Source organism: Mus pahari, chromosome 18 (genome assembly GCF_900095145.1).
Source record: "Mus pahari chromosome 18, PAHARI_EIJ_v1.1, whole genome shotgun sequence".
Lineage (NCBI taxonomy): Eukaryota > Metazoa > Chordata > Mammalia > Rodentia > Muridae > Mus > Mus pahari.
Window position 1 is genome coordinate 16,681,632 of NC_034607.1, and position 22,844 is coordinate 16,704,475.

At 44.8% G+C, this 22,844-nt stretch overlaps 1 protein-coding gene across 1 annotated transcript in view; it reads left to right on the plus strand.

Annotated features, from left to right (window-relative positions):
• Positions 1-22,844, plus strand: part of Lrfn2 (leucine rich repeat and fibronectin type III domain containing 2) — a 169,577-nt gene that overhangs the window by 141,459 nt on the left and 5,274 nt on the right. The window contains exon 2 of the mRNA XM_021218067.2: positions 2,018-3,441. Coding sequence (XP_021073726.1) covers positions 2,042-3,441 — 1,400 coding nt within the window. The 5' untranslated portion in view covers positions 2,018-2,041. The remainder of the gene's footprint in view (positions 1-2,017; positions 3,442-22,844) is intronic.

Consider the following 22,844-nt stretch of genomic DNA (forward strand, 5'->3'; position numbering starts at 1 on the left):
GGGTAGGGGAGCAGGGGTGGGGGGAGGGTATAGGAAACTTTCGGGATAGCATTTGAAATGTAAATAAAGAAAATAATAATAATTAAAAAATAAATAAATAAATTTAAAAAAAAAAAAAAACTTCCAGCCTCCACACACATGTACACGTGCGCCTGAACACACAAGTGTGTGCACATGCGCAAAGTAAACAAAAATTTTTAAAAAGCAGCATCAAGTTTATCTTTAATCCAGTGCCTTCACTACGGCAGAATACCTCAGCTCTTCCAAACGTGTTAACATGTGCAGAGAGTGAGTCCACAGGAGCCACCAAGTGGGCACTGCATCCCCAGCTTATTGGCCTCTGAAGCCACTTTGCGGAACCTAATTAGCACGCTGAGAAAGCCAATTTGAGAATTGCTGGTCTTTAGGAAGCTGTACAGCACAGGATTTTTCTCACAGACCAACCCAATGGCTTTGTTTTCGCATAACACACACACAAACACACAAAGGCACATACTTGTTATTACACGGTGGAATAGGGAGATTCCGTAAGATTGTAAGATTGGGAGGCACAGAAACCCCCAAAGTATTTGTCTTTATCCTATCCAATATATCCTTTCAAGAAAAAATGCCTACTAAGTGTGAATACCCTAGTAAGTGAGTATATACCCAGAATGGGAAAGGGAAGTGTGTGTGTGTGTGTGTGTGTGTGTGTGTGTGTGTGTGTTAGGGAGTCATGGTAATAGGGTATCAGGGTATCATCAGAGCCCTCAATGAGAAGGTGACTTTTAAATAAAGCCTCAAGTAGGCTGAGAGGCAAGCTCCTGTCCTTGCGCACAGGCAGTCTTCCCTGGTAGCTCTTGAAGCCCACAGAAGAGTTTGGATGCACAGGATCTAGGAAAAGGACCTAGCACCAGTCAGATTCTTAAAATCATGTCTTTTTAACAGCTTGCCTTCCTGAACTCTCAAAAGTTGGCATCTAAGTGGCTTGACCTTGATGAAGAGCCACACAAAGCCAGTTCCCACCAACCCGGCTTCTCCCAGGAGCAGCTCCCTTCCTCCCTATATCCTTTTCCTTTAGGATCACTGAGATATTACCATTGCAGTTCACAAGACAACTGTATATGTACTTCAAACATCCACTACATCAGTTGATGAACAACTATTATAATATTATCTAACCATCTCTCTATCCACACATTCATGAATTCATCTGTCTATCCACCCATTCATTCTCTCCATCCATCTATCCATACATCCTTCTATATACCTCAATAGGTACCCATACACCCACCTATCCACCTGGCCATCCAATCATCCATCCATTCATCTATCCATCCATCTATCTACCTGCCCACCCATCCATCTATCTGTCTATCCACCTGCCTACCCACCCATCCATTCATCTATTTACCTGCCTACCCACCCATCCATTCATTCTATCCACTTGCACACCCATCCATCCATCTATCCACCCACCCATCTATCCTTCAATCCACCTAGACACCCATCTACCATTCTCCTACTCATTTACCCATTCATCCTTCCCTGCATCCACTCGTCCATCCTTTCATCTATAGACATACCAACACCAAATCTACCCATTCAGTCACCCACCCATCCAACTATTATTCCCCCCATCTGTCCAGTTACTTATTAAAAGCTAACCTCCTACTCATCTGTCCACCCACCATCCAACAAGTACCAACCGAGTAACTAGGTTGTTCTGGGCTTCCGGACACTGCTAGATATTTGGGACACAGAAGTTCATAAAACACATGAAAGGTCTGCTAGCATGGTACTCACATGGTGCACGTCATTTAGGAAACAATCTGAAAGCACACAGACAGTGAATCAAGTTGCTAGGAGATAATATCAGCTAAAGAAAAGGAAAAGTAGAGAAGCAATTGGAAGAGTTAAATGAAAAGGTATGAGCACTTACCTGGGTATAGCCAGTCTCTGTTGTTCCCCAGTGCAGCGGGATGTTCCTTGGAAGGGCGATTACCTGCTGACCTTGATGTTGTGTCCCTCCTTCCAGGTGCAGAGGCTGAGTGACCAGACCATGGAGACTCTGCTTGGCGGCCTGCTGGCTTTTGGCATGGCGTTTGCTGTGGTCGATGCCTGCCCCAAGTACTGCGTCTGCCAGAATCTGTCTGAGTCACTGGGGACCCTGTGTCCCTCCAAGGGGCTCCTCTTTGTGCCCCCTGACATTGACCGGAGGACGGTGGAGCTGCGTCTGGGTGGCAACTTCATCATCCACATTGGCCGCCAAGACTTTGCCAACATGACAGGGCTGGTGGATCTGACCTTGTCCAGGAACACCATCAGCCACATCCAGCCCTTCTCCTTCCTGGACCTTGAGAGCCTCCGCTCATTGCACCTCGACAGCAACCGGCTACCTAGCCTTGGGGAGGACACACTCCGGGGCCTGGTCAACCTGCAGCACCTTATTGTGAACAATAATCAGTTGGGTGGCATTGCTGATGATGCCTTTGAAGACTTCTTGCTGACTTTAGAAGACCTGGACCTATCTTACAACAACCTGCACGGACTTCCCTGGGATTCTGTACGGCGCATGGTCAACCTCCATCAGCTGAGTCTGGACCACAATCTGCTGGACTACATTGCTGAAGGTACTTTTACAGACCTGCAGAAACTGGCCCGTCTGGACCTCACATCCAATCGGCTGCAGAAGCTTCCCCCGGACCCAATCTTTGCCCGCTCCCAGGCTTCCTTGCTGACTGCCACGCCCTTTGCCCCACCCCTGTCTTTTAGTTTTGGAGGGAACCCGCTGCACTGCAATTGTGAGCTTCTCTGGCTGCGGAGGCTGGAGAGGGATGATGACCTGGAGACCTGTGGATCCCCCGGAAGTCTCAAGGGTCGTTATTTTTGGCATATTCGTGAGGAGGAGTTTGTGTGTGAGCCGCCTCTCATCACCCAGCACACACACAAGCTGCTGGTTCTGGAGGGCCAGGCAGCTACTCTCAAGTGCAAGGCCATTGGGGACCCCAGCCCTTTGATCCACTGGGTTGCCCCCGATGACCGCTTGGTGGGAAACTCTTCCAGGACTGCTGTATATGACAACGGCACCCTGGACATTCTAATCACCACCTCTCAGGACAGCGGACCCTTCACCTGCATTGCAGCCAATGCAGCAGGAGAGGCTACGGCCACCGTAGAGGTCTCCATTGTGCAGCTCCCACACCTCAGTAACAGCACTAGCCGGATGGCGCCCCCAAAGTCTCGCCTTTCGGACATCACAGGTTCCAGCAAGACCAGCCGGGGAGGGGGAGGTAGTGGGGCTGGGGAGCCTCCCAAAAGCACCCCAGAGAGGGCAGTGCTTGTGTCAGATGTAACCACCACATCTGCCCTGGTCAAGTGGTCCGTCAGCAAGTCAGCACCCAGGGTGAAGATGTATCAGCTGCAGTACAACTGTTCTGATGACGAGGTGCTGATCTACAGGTGAGCCAGAGGCTACTGAGTGGTCGGTCAGGTGGGACAGGAGCACGCTTGGGGAAGGGCTGGGAAGTTAGAGCCTGTGCACCTGTCTCCCTTCTCTTCAGGGGTGCCGGTGGGGATCCTGGGTCAACTGTTCCTCTGCTACAGGTAAGGGGCTCCCACCACTGTAGCTGAAGAAGCGTGCATGTGTGTGTGTGTGTGTGTGTGTGTGTGTGTGTGTGTGTGTGTGTGTGTAAGGACTGTGTCTCCCAGGAAAGGGAGCTAGATATGTGGCTTGACACTTCTGAGCTCCTTGCTATGAGAACGGAGTCAGAGTTGAGCCATTGGGAAATCCAGTGGCCGAAGAATCTCTCCCTGACTCCTCAGAGTCCAGGTGGAAAATTATGAGGGGAGAAAAGAGTTGAGGATCATGGCCTGGCTTTCCACTTCTGGTCGGGCCCCAGATTCCTCAGCTGTTCTATGGACCTAATCTACCCAAACTGATAGAGACTTGTGATGGAGAGAAGTTTAATCAAAGTGAGTCAGCATGTGTGTGAGCGTATGTGTGTGTGTGTGTTTGTTTGTGTGTGTATATGTAAATATGTATGTGTGTGTGTATGTATGTATGCATGCATGCATGTATGAGAGAGAGAGAGAGAGAGAGAGAGAGAGAGAGAGAGAGAGAGAGAATTTGAGCTATCCTGCATTACCTCAAATCATTAAAAAGAACCTACTTTAGGCTTGACTGCATCAAAGACCCCATGAATTCTGCATATGTTCAGTTTCTCATTAGCTTAAATTCTGTTTTCCTCTGGATTGAGTCCTGCCTTGGGTTGTCTTTACCTCCAGAGATGTCTGCCTTTTTTTGTTTATTTCTTTTTTCATCAATAAAAGGAGACTAGCTTCTCCTTGCTGGTACATTTCTGGCTGCCCAAGGCTCATAGGCTCATGGGGTCCTTCCAGATCTTAGACGAGCCTCATCTTGTCCACCACCCTTCTGTATCCCAGGCTCCTTATGAAGATGGAGTCAATTATACTGACTTTGAAAAGCGTCTGTGAAAGTCAAGGGTCATCCTCAGGTCTGGACAAAAGGGAGGCTAACAACACAAGGGCAGTAGCATTACATACCCCAGCCAGGCTTATTAATGCGTGGATATAATCTTGGCAATCTGGAGGCAGAGGCAGAAAAATCATAATTCCTAGGCCAGCGTGTGTGTAAGTTCCAGGCCAGTCAAAGCTTCATGGTGAGACCCTGTCTCAGAAGAGGAAACAGCAATAGAAAAGAATCACATATCACAGAAGCCATACGCAGACCCCAGAGCCTGCATGAATGGTCTCAGAGGGTCTCTTCCCATACTGGCCTCAGTTTCAGTGAAAACGAGGACTGTGACCTGTACTGCTTAGAGAATGTGTGTATCCTATAAATCCTGTTTCATGATGTGCTCTCAGAATGACTAGTTTGGAAATGGAGCCACAGGCCTCATCACATGACCCCAGAGGCTACAGTGCATGAACCCTTGTCACATCATGGAGAGCTTCTGGATTGGTCAATTTCTGGATAGAGACAGAACAGATAAGGAAGAAGCCAATGTGTCCTTGAGGGTCAGAACACCGTGGAAGCAACAGAGCGAAGAATGCCCTTGTGGCAGAGAGCATGCGGAGGGGATGGTGTTAGAACTGACCTTGGTTTCACATGTAACAAAAGACAGTGTTATAAAGCTGCACACTCTCAAAAGGGAGCTTCTTTCTTTCTATCTCTCTGTGTCTGTCTCTGTCTGTCTGTCTGTTGGTGTGTGTGTGTGTGTGTGTGTGTTGTTGTTGTTGTTGTTTCTACTGATGAAATACAGTCTTCATAGAAAACTAGAAGAGAAAAGATATGGAAGGAGCAGTTAAATCACCTTGTCCTCCCACCATCAATCCTCACTGGAAGGCTCTAGGGAGTATCTCTGTTTTCTACCAGATCATGTGTGGTCCACCTATAGCATTATTAAATCTTTGTCTTTCCCACTTGAGATCTCAGCTGGCTCAGCTGGCTTAGTCCCCATGGTACTAAAATATTTTGTGTTGATTCAACCATTAGCCTTCAATCATTAGAATTTTAGGTCGCTTCTTTTTTTCAGTATTAAAAGTAATTTCATGATGGATTTTTTTTTTTTTTTGTACCAAAGTAAAAATACATTTGGTGAAATGCCAGTTTTTACCACACATTCCCCTCAGGGTTGAACTACTGGCTTAACAAGTCAATTATAACACTTGCTTGTTATATTTGATTATTTATCTATTCTCTTATAGGTGGCACCTAACAATGTTCTTGACCGCTGCTTTCTCAGTACTGAAAACTGTGCAACGCTTTTCATCTTTGTCAGTTGCAGAGGTGGAACGCAAGTCTTATTTAATTTACATTTTTTCCATAGCCTGTGAGGCTGACCTTTTGGAAAATAAGTGCATTTTCTTCAAGTGTGTATTTATCATGTGGCTTTGACTTGATAAAAAAGCAGAACAGCCAAAAGCCACCAGCTGTGTGACTGGCTTGGGCATGAACTGATGAAAGGCTTGAGTTAGGAGGGCACAGAGACGAGATGGGCATACGTCAGTAGCGTGGCTACATCACTGTCATGAAGATGTCACCTTCTACCCTCACCAGGGGCTCATAAATGCCTGGAGCGGCACCAGGCCTTGAAGCTGGGTTCTTGCTGTTGTTACTCAAGGAAAAATTCAAATTTATTCTCCTGGCTAGCTGACTGGGAATCTGGAGAGTACAAATAAAATGAAAGTGTCCAGCCAGGTGTGGTTGTGTAGGCCTTCAATGCCAATGCCTTGGGAAGAGGATTTAGGCAGCTTTATGGGAGTTCATGTAGTGAGATTTAGGCCCGTCTAAGTGTCTTAGCCACTGTTCTATTGCTGTGAAGAGACAGCATGACCATTGCAGCTTTCATAAGAGAAAGCGTTTAACTGGGACTGGCTTATAGCTTTAGAGGTTTAGTTCATTATCATCATGGCAGGGAGCATGGCTGCACTCAGACAGACATGATGCTGGAGAAGTGGCTGAGAGCTTTACTTCTGGATTGACAGGCAGCAGGAAGAGAGAGAGAGAGAGAGAGAGAGAGAGAGAGACCCTGGGTCTGGCTTGGGCTTCAGAAACCTCAAAGTCTACCCCTAGTGATACACTTCCTCTTACAAGGTCACATCTACTCCAAAAGGCCACACCTCCTAAACCTCTTTAAGTAGTGCCATTCCCTGATGACTGAGAATTTAAATATATGGACCTATGGGGGGGCATTCTTATTCCCCACCATACTAGAGTACTTAGTGAGACCCTGTTTCAAAACAAAACAAAGCAAAGCAAAGCACCAGAACACATAAACAAAGTAGACTAAAAAGGAAGCGTTAGAAATTAAAACAACAAAGCTAACAAACTGCAGAGGTCAAACCTAACTTCTTAAGGCTGCTCATGAAGACTAGATGATATACCACAAGAAAAAAATGCTTCATATAGAGTCTAAAGAGACTGCTCACTTGGTAAAGTGCTTGCTCCACAAGAGTGAGTACCTGGGTTTGGAACTCTAAAATTCACATAAAAGCCAAACATGATGGATGGCTCATGTCTGTAACCCAGCACTAGGATATGGAGCGAGGCTAATTCATGGCGCATTGGCTAAACAGCTTAGCACAAACATGTTTATGCACATATACACATCTCACACACACACACACACACACATACACACACACACACAATAGAAAAGAAAGCTCTTACCAGGTGGTGGTGGCACACGCCTTTAATCCCAGCACTTGGGAGGCAGAGGCATGCAGATTTCTGAGTTCGAGGTCAGCCTGGTCTACAGAGTGAGTTCCAGGACAGCCAGGGCTACACAGAGAAACCCTGTCTCGAAAAACAAACAAACAAACAAACAAACAAAAAACAAAAAAAAAGAAAGAAAAGAAAGCTTTCCATATACTATTAACTTGTGTTAAGCAGTCACAGGATATAGAGTTCTGTTAGTATTGTTAATAGTAGCCAAAGAAAGAGCAGTCAAAAACAAGGTCATTATATTCTTTGTGGTCCTAGGGATGGAAATGGAAAGAGGTTAGATATTCCTTTTAGCCTTCTCTGCAAGAAGATAGATGTCCAAGGAGGCTGTGCTCTCAGAGGAGAGTAGAAGCAACCACCAGCACCAACATTATCTCAACCTCACTGATTGCAGGAGGCACAGTTTTCCAGAGTCTAGTTCACTTAGCCCTCCTGGTCTTACCAAGTATAAAGGGACAAGAGAATATCACAAAAGTCCCTCAAAGTCACACAGTCAGAAAAAGGTAGGCCTATTGCTATGGTTTGATTGGGTGTCCTGAATGGCAATACTGGGAGGTGCTGTGAACCTTTAAGAGATGGAGACATGAGGGAGGTCCTGGAGTTATCAAAGTATGCCCTTGAAAGGGATTGAAGGGCCCTAGTCCCTTCCTCTCCCTTAATCTATTATTATCTGTCTATCTACCATCTGTCTATGTATGTATGTATGTATGTATGTATGTATGTATGTATGTATGTATCTATTATCTATCTACCTATTATCTAACTCTATCTATCTATCTATCTATCTATCTATCTATCTATCTATCTATCTATCATCTATCTATCTATCAATCATATATTTATCATTTATCTACCTATCTATATCTATCTATCTACCTACTTATCTATTATCTATCTTCATATCTATCTGTCTACCACCTATCTGGAAAAAGATGTAAGACAGTTTTCTGTCATTTCCTCCTGGCTCACCAGAGGAGGTCCAAAGCAGTAGAACCATCCAATCTCAGACCTGCACCTCCAGAAGCACAAACTCAACTAACCTGTTTTCTTTATAGCATTAATCACTTCAAATATTTCCTCATGATCACAGGAAGCTGAATAATAAGCATTATATTGAACCCTAGCTTCTGGCTATGGTTTACAGGACCAGCCTCCATGGTTTTACTGAGGGAGTTCATGGTGGGAGAGAGAAAACCTAAGAGGGACACTGGACTTTTTTTTTTTTTTTAAAAAAAAAAAGCATCTTTCCCCCAAGAAGGAAGAAACCACAGGGGTTGCATGGCAACTCTCTGCTCAATTCATATCTCAACAAGAAGGATCACAGAACAGGAGAGCAGAGGGATGGACAGATGAGAAGTGTAAATGAGGAACACACACAGCACAGTATGCAGAAAAACATCTACCTGTCACCTTTTCATCATCTATCATTTATCTGCCTGTCACCTACCATCTTTCTACCCATCTAGAAAGAGGTAACATGCATCATCTATTATTCATCTATCCACCAACTTATCATTGTTTATCCACCCATCTATCATCTATCATTGTCTATCCACCTGTCTATCATACATCTATCTATCACTGTCTTTCTGTCCACCTATCTATCTGTCTGTCTGTCTGTCTGTCTATCATCTATCATTGTCTATATATCCACCTGTAATCTACCTGTCATCTGTCTTGGTCATATTTGTTACTCATCTGTTTATGTCCAATGTAAGGAGAACCGGGCTTGCTCAGAAATTTTACCTAGGCTTGAAGTTGTTGCTCATAAGGACATTGCACCCACGTTAACAGTGGAGTGTTAAAAGACACCATAGTTCTCTGCGGTGTCGAGGACACACACTGCTCAGGTCAGGGGAGGTTGTGATTCTATGGAGCAGAACAGAGCTGTAGTGTGTTTAATCCAGAATGGCCAGAATAGAGCTGTAGTGAGTGTAATACGGAATGGCCCAGCATAGAAATGAGATTTTAGAAGTTCGGATGAGATGAGGTAAAATTGACATTGAAGATGAAAGGACTTAGAAAAAGATCCCAGCTCCTCTGATCTAGTTAAAGCATTTATGAATAGAAAAGGGCAATGTGTAACATGCATGCACAGATACATGTGTTGGTGCATGTATGCACGTATACGTACACACACACACACACACACACACACACACACACACAAGAATAAAATCCCACTAGCATTACCCTGCATAGCTCACAGGTGAGGTTAGCTGAGCTGAGATGTCACTCTCCCTGGGTAAGTGTGGTTCTCCCCATGTTCACTGATCTCTCCTCAGAGGAGTCCCCATTAATGCTGTTGTTTTCCTGAATGGTCTGGCCCTGGTGATCTAGGGACCTGGCTTTGCCTCCCTCTTCTGCTCCAGTGCAGACATCTCCCACCCATGGTCATTGGTGGGTGATGTCGGCATATGGGCTATAAATTCCACATTTGAAGAACAGAAGGGAAACAGACCTCAGAACTGCCATGTGACAACCTAAGCATCAACCATGATGATCTGGGAGCTTCCAGTGCCCCAGGAGAATCCAGTTAAGCCCCTCCCAGGGATGATGGGGAGGTAGGAGTAGGAATGTCTAACTAGTGTGATACCAATCCTTTCAGCCCGTGACTCTTCTTCAGCTGGACAGCATGGTTTCTGTGGCATTTACTGTGCAGGACCCTGTGTTCTGATGTTAGGACCCCCCAGGCATCTGAGCCCCGGAGCATGAAGTCAGAGATCGTTAGAGGCTCAGAGAGCCTAGCCTAACCCAGTCCCATGTCACTAACTGATATCCAAAGGTTCTACCAAACCCTAGGGGAGCTGTGAGCAATGTCTGATGCATGTGGTTCTAGGCTTCATTCCAAAACATTCCAGGTTCTGGCCTCTCCCCAGATGGGGAGACCTGACTGATCTCAGGTGACCAAGGAAAACGTCTGTCATGAAAACTCTCATTATCAGGTGCCTTAGATAGTCACCTCTTCCCCCCCCCCCCAGGTACTTCTCTTCCCCACTGACGCACAGGCGAGCCCTGCAGGAAGGCACTGGGACACTCTGGACTCATTTAGCTCTCGGATTACCATCTGGCTTGCTCCCTGAGTGACTGGGGAAGATTGACAGCCACATCTCGCATCATCAGGGTCAGACCTTTCAGGGGAAGAATAACATTAATGGGTACCCCCCTCAGAGGGGAGAGCAGTGAGCAAGGAAGGGGATGGTGGTGAGAGCAGCCCCTCCCCCACCCAGAGAGAGCGACACACCATCTCAGCTAAGCCTCATCTCTTGCGTGACATGGAAAGTTAAGTGCCCTGCATGTCATTATCGGCCCAAGTGACATTCACAAACACTTGTCTCTAAGAGCTGTCAGGAACATCTGTCAAGCAGATGAGATGTTGGAAGCAGTCCCAGAGAGGGCCCGGGGCATAGCCAGTTCGCTACCTACAGCTCAGTGGGATCGGCCAAGCTACAGGCTTGCCTTCACCCTGTGTGTGATGTGTCTGGCACCTCAATGTAGGGACAAGAGGGTCCCTGAGGTATGTTGTCCCCCTCGAGGGGACAACCAGAGAGACACGTTTTCTACTCTATCAGTTTCTAGGCTGATGGGACACCTCACCTCTAGAGTATGGAGCACACAGATGAGATGTTCAGGGCTTTGGGGTGGATGGCTTACTTAACAAAGTCACTTAAGGAGGGGTTGATTCTTAGTTTGAAGGTCCATCTTTCAGGGTATAGAAGGCTTGGGGCAGGAGTGTGAGGCTGCTGGTCAGATCATACGGAGTCAGGAAGCCAAGAGAGGATGCTGGTGCTGAGCTTACGTTTTCCATTTTTTTTCTAAGTCCCGTACCCCACCCCACTGAGTGGTGCTTAGTACATTTCATAAACTGGTCTTCCTGCAGCTTCCTCAGCTAGCCCATCCCAGCAACTTCCTCACAGACTAGCCTGAGATTTGCCTCCTAGATGGTTCTAGAGCTTGCCAAGCTGAGAGTCAATACTAACGTTTTTATGCCTATTCTTGCTGTGCTGTCATTCCCGCCACCATATAAAGATGAAGTCTACACCATCTCTTATTTCTCATCACTTTCGGAGACAGTGCTGGTGGCCACAGGCCTCAGAGCAATATCAAATACCAAATACTCCTTTCCTAGTGTTCATAAGACCTGGCTCCTCAGAGACAGCTGGGACATGAAGGAGACAGGGAAGTTTGATGTCCAGGCATTTGAACCTCCTCCTGATGATCTGTTGTGCTGAGCTTCCAACCCACACTACTGTAGGACCCCTTGGTTGCTGTGACATCTACCACCATCTACTTGGTTGGCTCAGATTGGGTATCTGATGTTTTAGACCCTAAGACTTTCCCAGGCACTGCTGGGGTCACAGCCTCGTGGATCTACATTGGCATTGATCTACAGAGCATTTTAGATACATTGCTGGGGAGGGTCAATATAGAGAGAGAGAGAGAGAGAGAGAGAGAGAGAGAGAGAGAGAGAGAGAGAGAGAGAGAAACCCAGAGCTCCTGTTCCAGCCTCATTGTACCCTGTGCACCTCATCTTTGACTCTGAGACTAGAACTCTGAACTCTCCAAAGAGACAATTTGCAGATCCTGTGGGAAGTTCCCACACAGAGCAGCCTGGGGGCATTTATCTTAACCTCTCTGCTGAGTGTGAACAGCTAATACAAGGATGGGGGTCAGGCAGGGCTCTGCTCTCTGCTTTTTCCTGGTTGTTCTGGTTTCACTTCAGTTGCTGTGATAAAAAAAAAAAACAATAAAAGCAGCTACAGGGAGAAAAGGTTTATTCCAATTACAGTTGCAGATGTGGTGCCTCTTTGCAGGTAGGTCAAGGAAGAAAATAGTTACTGAGTTTCTGGACAAGACTCCTGTTTGCAACAATATAGTCAAAGGCTTGGTTTTGAAGAAACTTTCAGGCCTATGAGGGAAAGGGTTAGGAGGGAAAGAATTTCAGATATGGGGAGGTGTATGTAGCCCACTAGAGTACTTGCCTAGCATGCACAAAAGCCCAGGGTTCAGTTCTCAGCATCACAAGAAACTGGATATGGTGGCGTGTGCCTCTGATCCCAGTATTCGGGAGGTGGAGGCAGAGGAATTGGACATTCAGGGTCATCCTAAGCTCTTATCTCGAGTCTATTCATCCTGAGCTTCATAAAAGCTTGTCTTAAAACACAAAACGATGTTTTAGAGGCTGGAGAGAGGCTCAGGTTAAAAGCATGTACTACTCTGGCAGAAGACTTGAGTTTGGTTCCTGACACCCACACTGGGCAAATGACACTAGTCAGTAACTCCGAATGCTAAGGATCTGCTCTTCTGGCTTCCAATGGCACCTGCACTCTGATGCACATATCCACACACTATACAAATATACGTATATATATATATATATACATACATATATAAAATAAATCTTTAAATTTTAAAAATTTCATTAATTAAATATAATATAAATTTTGGTTTTCCTAGATAGAGTTTCTAAGTGTAGCCCTGGCTGTACTGGAACTGAGAGATCTGCTTGTATCTGCCTCCCCAGTGCTGGGATTAAAGGTGTGTGCTACCACACCCAACTCTAAAATTGTATTTTAAATGTACCCTGCGGGGGGCAGGGGGAAGCAAAGAGACAGCCTTAGGCTATTGTTTATTGTGGGCAATCAGAGATGGCATCTCTGAGTAGTGGAATGGGGGCAGAGACCTGAAGTGATAGAAATAGCCAGGCGGAGGAATCAGTGCACAAATGCTCTTGGGTCAGAACGGGCTGGTCCTGTTGTCCTGTTAGAGAGGCAGCAAGGACTCCGGGGGTTGGGGGGGAATCTGAGGCAGAGTGTCAAGGAGTGAGTTGGAGGTGGGGGCAGGACTACACCAGGAAGGACCTCAGAGGCCAGAGCAAGGCTTGTGTTTTATCTTACAGGAGGAGGAACCACTGAGGATTTGAAAGCAGAGCAGAGGCATGCTGTGATGAAGCAAGGTGGCTAAAGAGTACCAGGGAGAAGATGGATGGGGTAGATAAGTTCTAGGCAGATGAGAGCCCCTGCCCTGTCTAGAGAGCCTCTTGTCTGTTGGCACCCACATAAATGCAAAGGCCGCTAGGATGTGATGTAGGAGTTAACCAGATGTCTCAAGACAGGGCCATGTTGAGTCTTCTGACAGAGCCCTGGCTATGTTTTGCTCTGCTGGGAAACCTTATTGTGGCCCCTGAAAGACTTCTAGGAGCAGAGCAGGCACTCCGACTTCTCAGGGTATAGCTCAGCCTGCAACTGCATTGCTGACCCAGCTTCTCTGCCTCACCTCTCTCTCTCCTCTGTTGTTTTTCTCACTCTGCCTTCAAGGCTTTTTATAGGGTCTCTTGTAGCTCAGGCTGACACCCAGCTCTCTATGTAGCTAAGGATGATCTTCGAATTCTGGTTCTCCTGATTCTACCTCCCAAACGCTGGGATTGCAGGCATGTATAACCACACCTGCTTTGTGCCGGGCTGGAGCTGGACCCCCAGGGCCTCGTGTATGCTAAGCAACCACACTCCTCACTGGGCCACATCCCAGCATCCCTGATAGTCATTATTTATGATACTGTTTAATTAGCCCATTAGGCAGGCCACAGCACTTCTGACAGCCCTTTACTCTCCCTAGAGGCTTAAAGTCTTTTTTTTTTGTGCTAGTATCTGGCCATGACGACAGAAGCAGCTATTACAGATATAAGAGGCCTGAGATCAGGGTCTTGGTGACCTGTGGCTTTATCCCCTAGGACATGTGGACGGAGTGGGCTTTTCAGGTTCTCGGCATGGGGACAGGATCTGAGAGAAGTTACGATGTTGGTGGGGTGGCAGCTGGCCCTGAACACTTGGGAGATATTTTTACCACCCATCAAAATGCCACCTCGTGCTCGCTGAGCCGATGCCAAGGCTGCTCCCAGCCTGTGCTCATCTCCTCCCCCGACTTTGACTGTTGCCAAGAAGGTCTGAGTGGAAAAGCTTGGAAAACTCCATGTGGGTGTGGCTGGGAGTCAGTGGTTCTCTCTCCCTCAGGACAGGGACCGGAGATGCTTCCAGGTGGTGGGCTGTGGCTGAGACTCAGACTCGGTTCTCACCTTACATGTGAGAAGGCTCAGAGGACCCCGTCCCAAACAATCACAGATCAAAGGACCCAAACTTCTGCAGTTAGAGGTGGTTTTTTTTGTTTGTTTGTTTGTTTTGTTTTTTGGTTTTTTCCTATAATGGGCAGAAAACTAGGAGGGGCTGGTGTGGTTTCTTTGAGTAATGGACAATAGAGGAAGCTGGTGCTATGAAGGGCACAGTGGAAGTCTTAGCAGCTACAGAAAGCAAAGAACATTTGCTAGATATATGGCCAAAAGCCTGAGAGAACTTAGGGTGGGGAAAAGGGAAAAGCTAAGGTCCTTGGTTTCCATCCAGCTCCTGGATCAGCACAGCCATCTTGGACTTGGTTCTTCTGGCTTTAAAATGGGACCTCCTCCCTCCCCGCCCCCAAATTTCACAGCCTGAAAAAACAACCAGAGGAAGAACAAGACAGTCCAAGCTTATCCACACCAGCCTTCCCCTTTACCCATCACCCCACCCCTCACTCCCACATTGCTGCAGTGGTCCTTATACTAAGGTAAGTCTGGAGTCAGGCCTAAGGACAGGCTTCATCTAGAGAGATCCGGGGTGAGTGTGTGTGTGTGTGTGTGTGTGTGTGTGTGTGTGTTGAGAAGGAACATTCTCCCACAAGGCTCAAGGGTGAATAAATTCCCAGATGCAACAAATGGACCTGGCATGTACCCTAAGCTCATCTCTTCATCTCTGGACTCCTAAGAAAGAAAGTTTGAACCCTGGTCTGCCATACTCTACAGTGTCTCCATACTTCTCCCAGGGCAAGAGAGGCTTTGCCATGTGAGGTGGATCTGGGGGTGAGGGTTACAGATGACATGTTCAAGTCAAGGCCATTCACTTTCACACTGTCCTGTTACCTATTCTCTTCCTCACTGACACCCCCAGAATTATCATCCACTGCCAGTGGAGATGCTATGAGAAAACAGAGAATGTATGTATGAGCCCAGCTGACTCTCCTGTCATCCACCCACATACAAGTAGAAAGTGGGTGGGCACTTCAGAGGAGTCGCACTTACACAAGTGCAAGAAGTTTTCCAGGCAGTGCTAATGATATTTGAGGAACAAAGCTTTGAATTGAGGGCAAGACGAGGCTTAGAGGGACTGGAAGAATCCATCTGAGTCAGGTAGATACAGGTCTTCTCCACGCAGACAGAAGTGATGGCTGAGCCCTCAGGTGTTCTAATTTATAACTATTTGAGTCACAGCTACACTGGCTGCTATCAGCACCTCTGAGCAGACTGAAAAAACAAAACAAACAAAGACAAACAAACAAAAAAACCCAAAAAACAAAAAACAAACCAGGCCATGCCTTGACCCTAATGACAGGTAGGCTTGGGGCAGACAGCAGAGAGTAATGACCTAGCCTCAGCCTTCTAAGAGCCATCTTTTCCCTAGAGCCACATGGTCACAGCTTTCTACCCCTAGCACCACCAGCCAGGCAGGCAGGAAGGGATGAGAGTGGAGCTGTGAATCTCTGGTGTGAGCTTCTAATGCAAGGATGTCTGGCGGACAAAGTAACTGGTAGATCACAGCTGGGCTGTTGACCTTGAGCTTAAACAAAGCGAAGGATAAAAGGTCATATTTACTCTAGCAAAGCCCTGGGAGCCGTGAAATATCAGAGTGTGGATAAAGACATGAGTAAATCACCAACTGCCAGGAGCGACTGCTCTTCTTCCAGCCAGTGGTGGGTATCCCGTGTGCAGAAGGGGAGGGAAAGAAGGTAATGGCCTCTGGGGACTCCAAATACAACTGGCTCTGGGCTTCAGTTGTGTTGAAAACCTTTGAGCTGTAGAGAGCTCTAGGAGGTAACACTGTCAGCAGCTCCATCCACCTCAGAGACATGGCCCTACCCAGAGGTCAACACTGGCTGCTTCCTTTATTGTTCTCCACCTTGATTTTTGAGACAGTCTCTCATTAAACCTGGAGCTCTCCAACTGTTTAGACAGACTGGCCAGTGATCCCCAGGGACCTCTATGTCTCCATAATATGGAGATACTGCTTTTTATACATCTGGTCAACCTGTCTGTGAGTAGGAACCTGTCTGAGAGGTCAGGAAGGAGCAGAGGTAGCAAAGGACAGGGTAAAGTAGACTGGTAGACAAGTTATGGGCTTAGTCACCCTCGACAGCTCCCCTTAAGAACATGGTTCCAAATGCTCACTCCTTAGTATAGACTCATGGTTGACAACAGCCTCAGTTGCTTTCTCTTCCCTAGTGATCCTTATGGCCAATGAACATGTGCATGTGCATACATGCATGCCCCACCCCCCACACACATGGGCCGGTGTACACATACTCACACATCATCCTCATATAATTGTAAGCAAGGTTGTAAGCTATTTTACAAACAGGAAGACCAAAGGTCTGAGAAATGAAGTAACAAACACACAGCCAGTGAGTTGTAGAGGATTTGAGCCCAGAGCCCAGGGAGCTTGTGTGTTAAATCTTGTGTATATTTGTAGTTTAGGACCTACTGGCATAGTCCTCTGGCAGCAATACCCTGCTAACCAGCTCATTCTGGCAATATACTTGCAGCATTCTAGAACATAAGAAGTGACCGAAGCACAGTGTAAAGGCGATTTGCCCCAGCTCACTCAGAAGTCAATGAATCAGAGGCTCATTGCCTAGGTCTAAGCGTGAGATATTTGATGGGTGGAAACAGAGGATGTTCATCCACCAGCCTCCTCATAAGCCTTTGTGACCACCCCTCCACCTCAAAGTGGGATGGAGATGTCTCCTGCTAATTTCTTTTTTTCTCTACAGCCCTACTCTGTCTGTGCCAGCCTGTTTATTAGAGGCAGAGGTATCCAGGAGAATCAGTGGAAACACAACAGGGGCGCATTTTGAGTGTGTTTCTCTTGCCTACCAGTAGTAGGAAAGACACCTCTTCACAGGGCAAGGCAGAGGACAGGATGCCACGGGATCCTAGTAATCCCTATAACAGCTTCAGTCAGTGCCCCACCCTCATCCATGCTGAGTATCCTCATTATAAAACTACAACTCATATCTGAGAGTATTCACATGAGTGCTGTGTGCTTGAAGGCTGGAAAAAGCAAGGTATCCCAGGACTTCTTGAGGACAGGGAGCCATATAAGCACACATCCTTCCATCCATCCATCCATCCATCCATCCCAAATAAATTTCCCATGAGAGCAGCTTATCCAGCAGATCATGGCATAAGATTTGAACTTGATCTTCAGATAATGTCCATCATGGTTGTTTTACAGTATGTATTCTTTGGGGGTATGTGTGCGCATGTATTTTGGTTTATGTGTCTGAGAGCATATGTGTGCTCCAATGTGCATGCATTTGTATACACGTGTATGTGGAGGTCAGAGGTCAACTTTAGATGTCCTTCCTCAGGAGCACCATTCAATTATTTCTTTTTATAAGAGTTGTTCTTATTTTTTATTTCTGTGTAGGAATGTGTATGTCTGTATGCCACATGTATGCTGGACATTCCATAGCATCTAGGAGAAGGCATTAGATACTTGAAATCTGGAGTTGCAGGTGGTTGCAATCACTCAGCAAGGTTGCTGGGAACCAAACCTGGGTCCTGAGTAATAGCAAAAATCACTCTTAACATCCAGGCATCTCTCAAGCCCCTCTTTTTTTAATTTCTAAAAAAGGGTCCCTGAATGATGTGGAACTTGCCCTTTTGGCTATATTGGCTGACTAACAAGCCTCATACCCAGATTTAAAATAAAATATCTGGTCTGAAAACTGAATCCAGATTTTAGATCTTGGATGAACATAAACTTATTCTTGTGAGGCTTTGGGCAAGTAACCTCCCTTTGACAAGTTTCGATTTCTTCATCAGTTCATAGGGATGGATGATAGTTCCCTGCCCCCATACATAGGGTTGCTAAAAGGAATAAATTAACATGTACAAAATATTCAGAATAGCTTCAAAATTAGTAAGCATCAACAAATGTCCATCAGGACCATTAATTGTGTATTTTTTTCTTTGTGGGTTGTTATAAAACAGCCCGCTTTAACACTAAAATGTGTTTCCTGGCAAGCTCTAATTCTGTAGATGCTCTAATTCTACCGTGATGTTCAGGATAACACAGTGGTGTTAATCTTTGGTGTATGAAGACAAATGATTACAGGGCACCTCTCTAACACACCACAATTTACATTCAAGTGCTTTATAGGCATGTAATATGCACAATGCTTCAGCACACTGTAGCTCCTTCCTACACACCTCTTTCAATACTGAAAACTATGTCAATACTGTCTAAATAATTGATGAGCTGTTTGTTTCAGTAATATTGACCAGAAAAAAAGATATACAGGATCTGCAAAGGTGGCTCAGTGGACAAACAGTTTGTCTAGCAGGTATGAATCTCTGAGTTCAGATTTCATAATCCATGTAAAACACAGAGCAAATCAGAGAGTGTGTATATGTGTAACCCCAGCACTAGCAGGACCAAGACAGGAGACCTCTGAGTTTTCTGAGTACCTAGGCTACTCTAGCCAATCATTGGGCTCCAAGTTTAAAGAAGAAAATATGGTTCTGGTCTCTATATGCACCTGAAAGACACCCATGCACACACCCAAACACATTCGCACACATATTTCACATACAGAGACAAATATAGGTAGCACACATATGCATATATTCAGAAATTTTTGTTCAAATAATTCTAGGGCATAATGTATTGATTTTGGAGACGCAGCACATGCAGATAAAGAGGGTCAAATGGCTTGTCACACTGGCACAGCCACTTCTGGCTGGGCGGGACTTGAGAAAGGAGTCTATCTACTTGGGACTAAGTTTCTCCATCTATTATGGTCACTACCTAAAGTAGAGATGCTGTTTGATAAAAACTGTATGTTGCTGTCATAGAGTAAGAACTTGTGACTGTGAACATTTGTACCACTGAACCAACCCCAGCTCCTGTCTAACTGGGAAGGACACAACCCACTTTGAGACTAATGGCCCTAGGTGATGATGATAACAGGTTATCTGCTTCTGTTTAATAGGATTTTGTTTATTATGGGAGCAATATGAAGAGGCTATCCAAAATGGGGCTGTGAAGATAGGTGATAGGGATGCAAAAATAGAAATTAAAGCAAGTAGTTAACAGGGCTTCACTAAATGAGTATTTTAGCTCAGTAGGCAACACTGGCATGTCTCTGATGGAGGGAAGGGAAACACAAGCTTCTGAAATGGCTGGATCTGGGGAGCCGGGGGAGATGAGACTGAAGGAACCATGAAGATAAAAGAGGGCATGTTTGTTCATTACTTAAAACAGGCAAGGACTACCCTTTAGACATAGAGTAGTCACTTCCACTAACACAAACCCATGTTTATTCTTGTTTTGGCCACTGGTAAAAGACAGACTTTTCAGATTTCCTCATCTTACCAGGGCAATGAGGCAAGGAAGCCTCACAGTTTCAGCAGAACAGTGAAATACTATTTAATACCTTGAGCTTTCTACCATCCAGCATGTCACACTAGTAAAGATACTTGCTTTTGACTTATTGTTCTCTAGACAGCCAAGGTAAATCCCTACACAGGCTAGTACAGAACAGAAGGAACATGTTGGGGATGCATCCTTGCTCTTAAATGTCCACCACATATGACTTCCTCCCATCTGTTTGCCAAATTTAACATGTAAACTTAGCTGCAAGGGATGCTGGCAAATATGAATGGAAATGGGAAACCTTGTATATTAGTTATGTGACTTATTATGGTACCAGCATACCCCCAAAAGAACTTTAAAAAGCAAGGGTTTATTTTGACTCACAGTCTGAGAGTTTAGGTAGATCCTCAGGAAGGGAAAGGCCTAGTTACAGGAGAAAAAAGTGGCTGGTTATATTGTGTCTCTAGTCAGAAACAAGTGGAGAGAGAGAGAGAGAGAGAGAGAGAGAGAGAGAGAGAGAGAGAGAGAGAGAGAGACTCTGAATCAGCCATTTAGGCCTGTTTTTTGATAAGTGCTGGGTTTATGTTTCAAATTGTATTTAAAACGTGAGTTTAATTAAATATAACACTTTGGAGTATCTTAATTTTAAATAGCAGTTCATACTTTCAGCTAACAGGATGCTATCAGGGTAAATGATTTTTAAAATGGGCTAGAGATGGCTCAGAAGTTAAGAACTGGATGCTCTTCTAAGGACCTGAGTACAATTTCTCAGCACCTTCATGGCAGCGACACAACTGTCTGTAACTCCAGTTCCAGGGGCTCCAATACCCTTACACACCGTGCATGCAGGCTAAACACCAGTGCACATTAACAACAACAACAACAACAACAACAACAACAACAAAACAATAATAATACTTCAAGACTTCAGAAATATTTTTCACAGACAGAGTCGTAACCCTGCTGGATGTTAACTGCTGTCCTTTGACCAAGGACCCATTCTTTCCTGCATCCTTGATTTATATTCTGAAAGGCTGGTCAGTGTGATCATGGAATCTGGCTTCAGTCGGGTTCACCAGGGTGGATAACTGCTGATGGCTGTGGGCGTGGCACTGGGATACTCGGTATCTTATTAATTTGTTTCCCACCTTCTGAGGTTACCCCGGAATCAAATTCTATAGACCTTTGTATCTCAACAAGGTATGATTTTTTTTCTTCTAGGGAACCTTTAGTAATGTTTAGCAACTTTTTAGTTTGTCAGAGCTTAGGATGTACCTGATACATCAGGGTTAGAGGCAAGAAATGCTGCTAAACCTTTTATAAAGTGAAAAGAAACACATCCACCCCATTCTAGAACTTATCAAGGCAGAGAGGGGAGAACTAGACGATCCATAATGCTGAATGATGTTAAGAAGCCATCTTTTAAATTATTGACTCTCAGAGCACTCCCTAAGAAGGACTCACTTTGCTTCTTAATTTGTTGAAGAACAAGGATTTTAGGAGAATATAATCAGAATAAATTATCAGAAAATCTATCACATGCTTGCATGTGACAGCTAATGCTAAATTGATGTAAAAGTTGTTCTTAGTTTCTGTATTGTCTGACCATTGAGTAGGGACAAATATTACATATACCAGCATCTATTTGTTGACTATACTGCATGATTTTCTCTCTTCCCTGGAGCAGTGAGGTATGACAGCTTGGCTGATATTGGCCATAGTCATTGCTATTGCACTTTGGTCCTCTGTGCCCTGACTGCCCCTTTTTTCAATGAATCAGTCCTTTTGTATAGTCTTTTGTTTTCCTATGTAATAGATTCTTAAACTATTACCACTCAAAACCCCTTATTAATGAAGAAAATCACATGATTCCAGGTATGTAGGTCTATGAAATAGATATACAATTCAAAGACTTATTGATAACAGACAATCAAGAGATTGATTTTTTTAAACAACTCCTTGGTATACATATAATTTTACCATGTGTTGAAGAGCAATGCAAATTTGCATACTAATGAGATAGATACACTTGTTTACTTTTAAATAAAGAATTAAATCTTGGCTGAATATTTGATACTGAAGGATGTGGAGTATCTTCAACATTTTTCAGAGTTGATTGATATTTTGATTTTGTAATCTACAATACTGAGAATGCCACTTTGCATAAATACATAATATAAAATGACAGAAAGATATTTATGGCCATTTCAAAAGATATTAACAGAAATTCTGTCCCAAGCCCAAGCCAAAAAATCGTTTAATTTGAATTTTTATAAAACTCAAGCCAGCAACTCAAACAACAGTTTTTAAAATCAAACACAATAAAATCCAAAGATGTATAATTTGATACTTATGTGTTAGGCAAGGATGGGAGGAAAATAATCAGTTTTGCTTTGTATAATTAAACCAATATGTTTCTATAGGGGGCAGAACTCTCTGCATGTACAGTAAAAAAACACTAAAATATACAGCAGTCTAGTCTGAGGTGTTTTGGGCAGAGTTTTCTGGCTTCGGTTGGTGTGACATAACAGATAGTAGAATGTGTACACATCGTGTGTTCAAAATCAAGGCTTCAGTGTCACGTGATATAGCATAGGTGCATGCTTCCAGAAATGCACTAGATACATTGTGCATTTGACCTTGAATTAATTTGAGGTTAAACATTCAGAAAAATTCAACTGTTTCTGAAATGTTTATAACAGTCATGGTTACACCTTAAATGATCCCATAGAGTAGCCATGACCTGTAATTTAAAGAATCACTACTATCTTTTAATTGTGTGTATGTATGTGTGTCTATGTGTTACTATGTACACATGATTGCAATTATATGTGAAGTCTAGAGGAGGGAATTGAAACCCCTGGAGCTGGGTGTTGGAAAATGAACTTAGATTTTCTACAAAAGCAATATGTAGCCAGGCAGTGGTGGTGCACACCTTTAATCCCAGCACTTGGGAGGCAGAGGCAGGCAGATTTCTGAGTTTGAGGCCAGCCTGGTCTACAGAGTGAGTTCCAGGACAGCCAGGGCTACACAGAGAAACCCTGTCTCAGAAAACCAAAAAAAAAAAACAAACAAACAAACAAACAAAAAAACCCGGCAGTATGTACTCTTAACTGCTGAGCTCTAGACTGTGCCTTCTACAACTACAGTTTCTG